The sequence below is a fragment of the Anarrhichthys ocellatus genome, unplaced genomic scaffold, assembly GCF_004355925.1.
Source record: "Anarrhichthys ocellatus isolate YVR2014 unplaced genomic scaffold, GSC_Weel_1.0 scaffold8143, whole genome shotgun sequence".
NCBI classification, from domain to species: domain Eukaryota; kingdom Metazoa; phylum Chordata; class Actinopteri; order Perciformes; family Anarhichadidae; genus Anarrhichthys; species Anarrhichthys ocellatus.
The window spans coordinates 1-1,888 of record NW_022288117.1 but is presented as its reverse complement, the minus strand read 5'-3'; the positions used below and the strand labels follow the sequence as shown (position 1 = coordinate 1,888).

The 1,888-nt window shown below is 54.0% G+C and overlaps 1 protein-coding gene across 1 annotated transcript; it reads right to left on the bottom strand.

Moving 5' to 3' along the window:
* Nucleotides 1–6: 6 nt before the first annotated feature.
* LOC116380653 (kinesin-like protein KIFC3) lies at nt 7–1,832 on the bottom strand (the record flags this gene model as incomplete). Its single annotated transcript, XM_031842553.1, has 6 exons — nt 7–228; nt 365–495; nt 580–727; nt 1,006–1,179; nt 1,318–1,608; nt 1,689–1,832. Coding segments are annotated over 6 exons (1,110 nt in total), but the record flags the coding sequence as incomplete, so codon positions are not given.
* Nucleotides 1,833–1,888: the final 56 nt, after the last annotated feature.

Sequence of the window (1,888 nt, the reverse complement as noted above, 5' to 3'; positions counted from 1 at the left end):
ACGGGACACACAGAGGACAGCCTCTCTACGGGACACACAGAGGACAGTCTCTTCACGGGACACAGAGGACACATTTAAGACGAGACAATAATCAGAATGATGAAGTTGGTTCAGACCTTTGAGTCGAACCAGCTCGTTGTGACATTTCTTCCTCAGGTTCATCTCTCTCTTGTATTTACACAGAAGCTCCTGATTGGTGGAGCTCACCTCGCTGATCACCTGGCAGATCTGAGACAAATGTTAGACTATAAATGTAGTCCAGTTGATGGAGGACAGAGAGAGGACAGAGAGAGAGAAGAGAGGACAGAGAGAGGAGAGATGGAGCACAGACAGAGGACAAACAAAGGACAGAGAGAGACATCACCTCCTGCTTGGCCTCAGTGATAGCTTTGTCCAGCATGAAGGGGAACTCCTGGACCTGCCTCTTCAGACAGTTGTAGTCACAGGTGAGGGTCCGGAGGGCCGGCTGCAGACTCAACAGGTTCATCCGCACACCTGAAACACGACAACACAAAACACTGTGATCACCAGTCCACAGAGTCCACAACCAGAACACCAGAACAGGAAGCAGAGTCAGACCCGCCAGGTTCTCGTGCACGGCCTTCATTTCGCTCTCGGCTCTGACGAACGCCTCCTCAATCACACGGTTCTTCTCCTCCTCCAGGTTCTGCATCTCCACCTCCAGCTGACCCTGAGCTCGCTCCATCTCTCCTTCATAGACCAGGATCTGGTCACAGAGGAGCCAGAGAGACGACAAAGGTTAGAGGATCGACTGCACCTTTTCTTCTTCATACTTCAGATCAATCTACTCCCCATTAGGACTAAACTAGGTCTCATTCACATCCGTTCATAACAGCCTCTAGGAAAAACTTGGGTTAACTGTCTTGCTCAAGGACACATCGACATGGGGCTTCTGATTGGGGACTTGTTGGACCTCAATAACAGCAAACAGCAGACAGAGCAGCAGACGGGTAAGTAGAAGGTCTCAGTTCCTCCAGATGTTACCTGCGTCCTGAGCTGAGCGCAGATCCTCTGTGACTCGTGCAGCTGGTTCTCCAGCTCTCTCAGCAGTGTCCTCTGAACACACAGCTGCTCCTGAAGGCCGGCGTTCTTCGTCTGCAGCTCAGCCATAGCTCTCAGAGAGTCAGCTGAGTCCACCTCCACCGTCTGAGTCACGTACTGAGGAACCAAAAACCACAACAGACACGTGTTAGTCAGAGAACCAGCTGAGTCCACCTCCACCGTCTGAGGCACGTACTGAGGAACCAAAACCACCAACACGTATTAGATGTCACAGTCTGACCGGTGTCTCCTCACCTGGACTCTGGCCTGCCTGGTGAGCTCCTCCTCACACTCCCGTAGTCTGAGGGAGAGTTTCCTTTCGGCCTCCTCCTGCCTCCTCCTCGACTCCTCCAGCTGCATCCTCGACTCCTCCTGCCTCCTCCTCGACTCCTCCAGCTGCCTCCTCGACTCTTCCAGCTGCCGGCGGAGACTCTCCACTCTGGAGGTTTTCTCCAGCAGCTCTGGCTCCAGCTCGACCAGCTGTCGCTCCCTCTGCCGGGCCTGGTTCTCCCAGAGAGACACCTGTCTCTGGAGGGACTCCACGTCCTGTAGGACACAGGGATGACATTTATACCTGAGACAGCTGGATGAATAGTGTACATCTACCCGTCTCTCTGTACATCTACCTGTCTGTGGGGGCAGTGGCTGCAGTTCTCGGCAGCAGCGCCGAGGCTCTGAAGCTCTGAGCTCCTGCATGACTTCAGCTCCTGTTTCAGATGCTGGTTCTCCACCAACAGCAGCTCCAGCTGCTTCTCCAGGTCTGTCGCCCCCTAGAGCACGCGCACACACACACACACACACACACACACACACACACACACACACA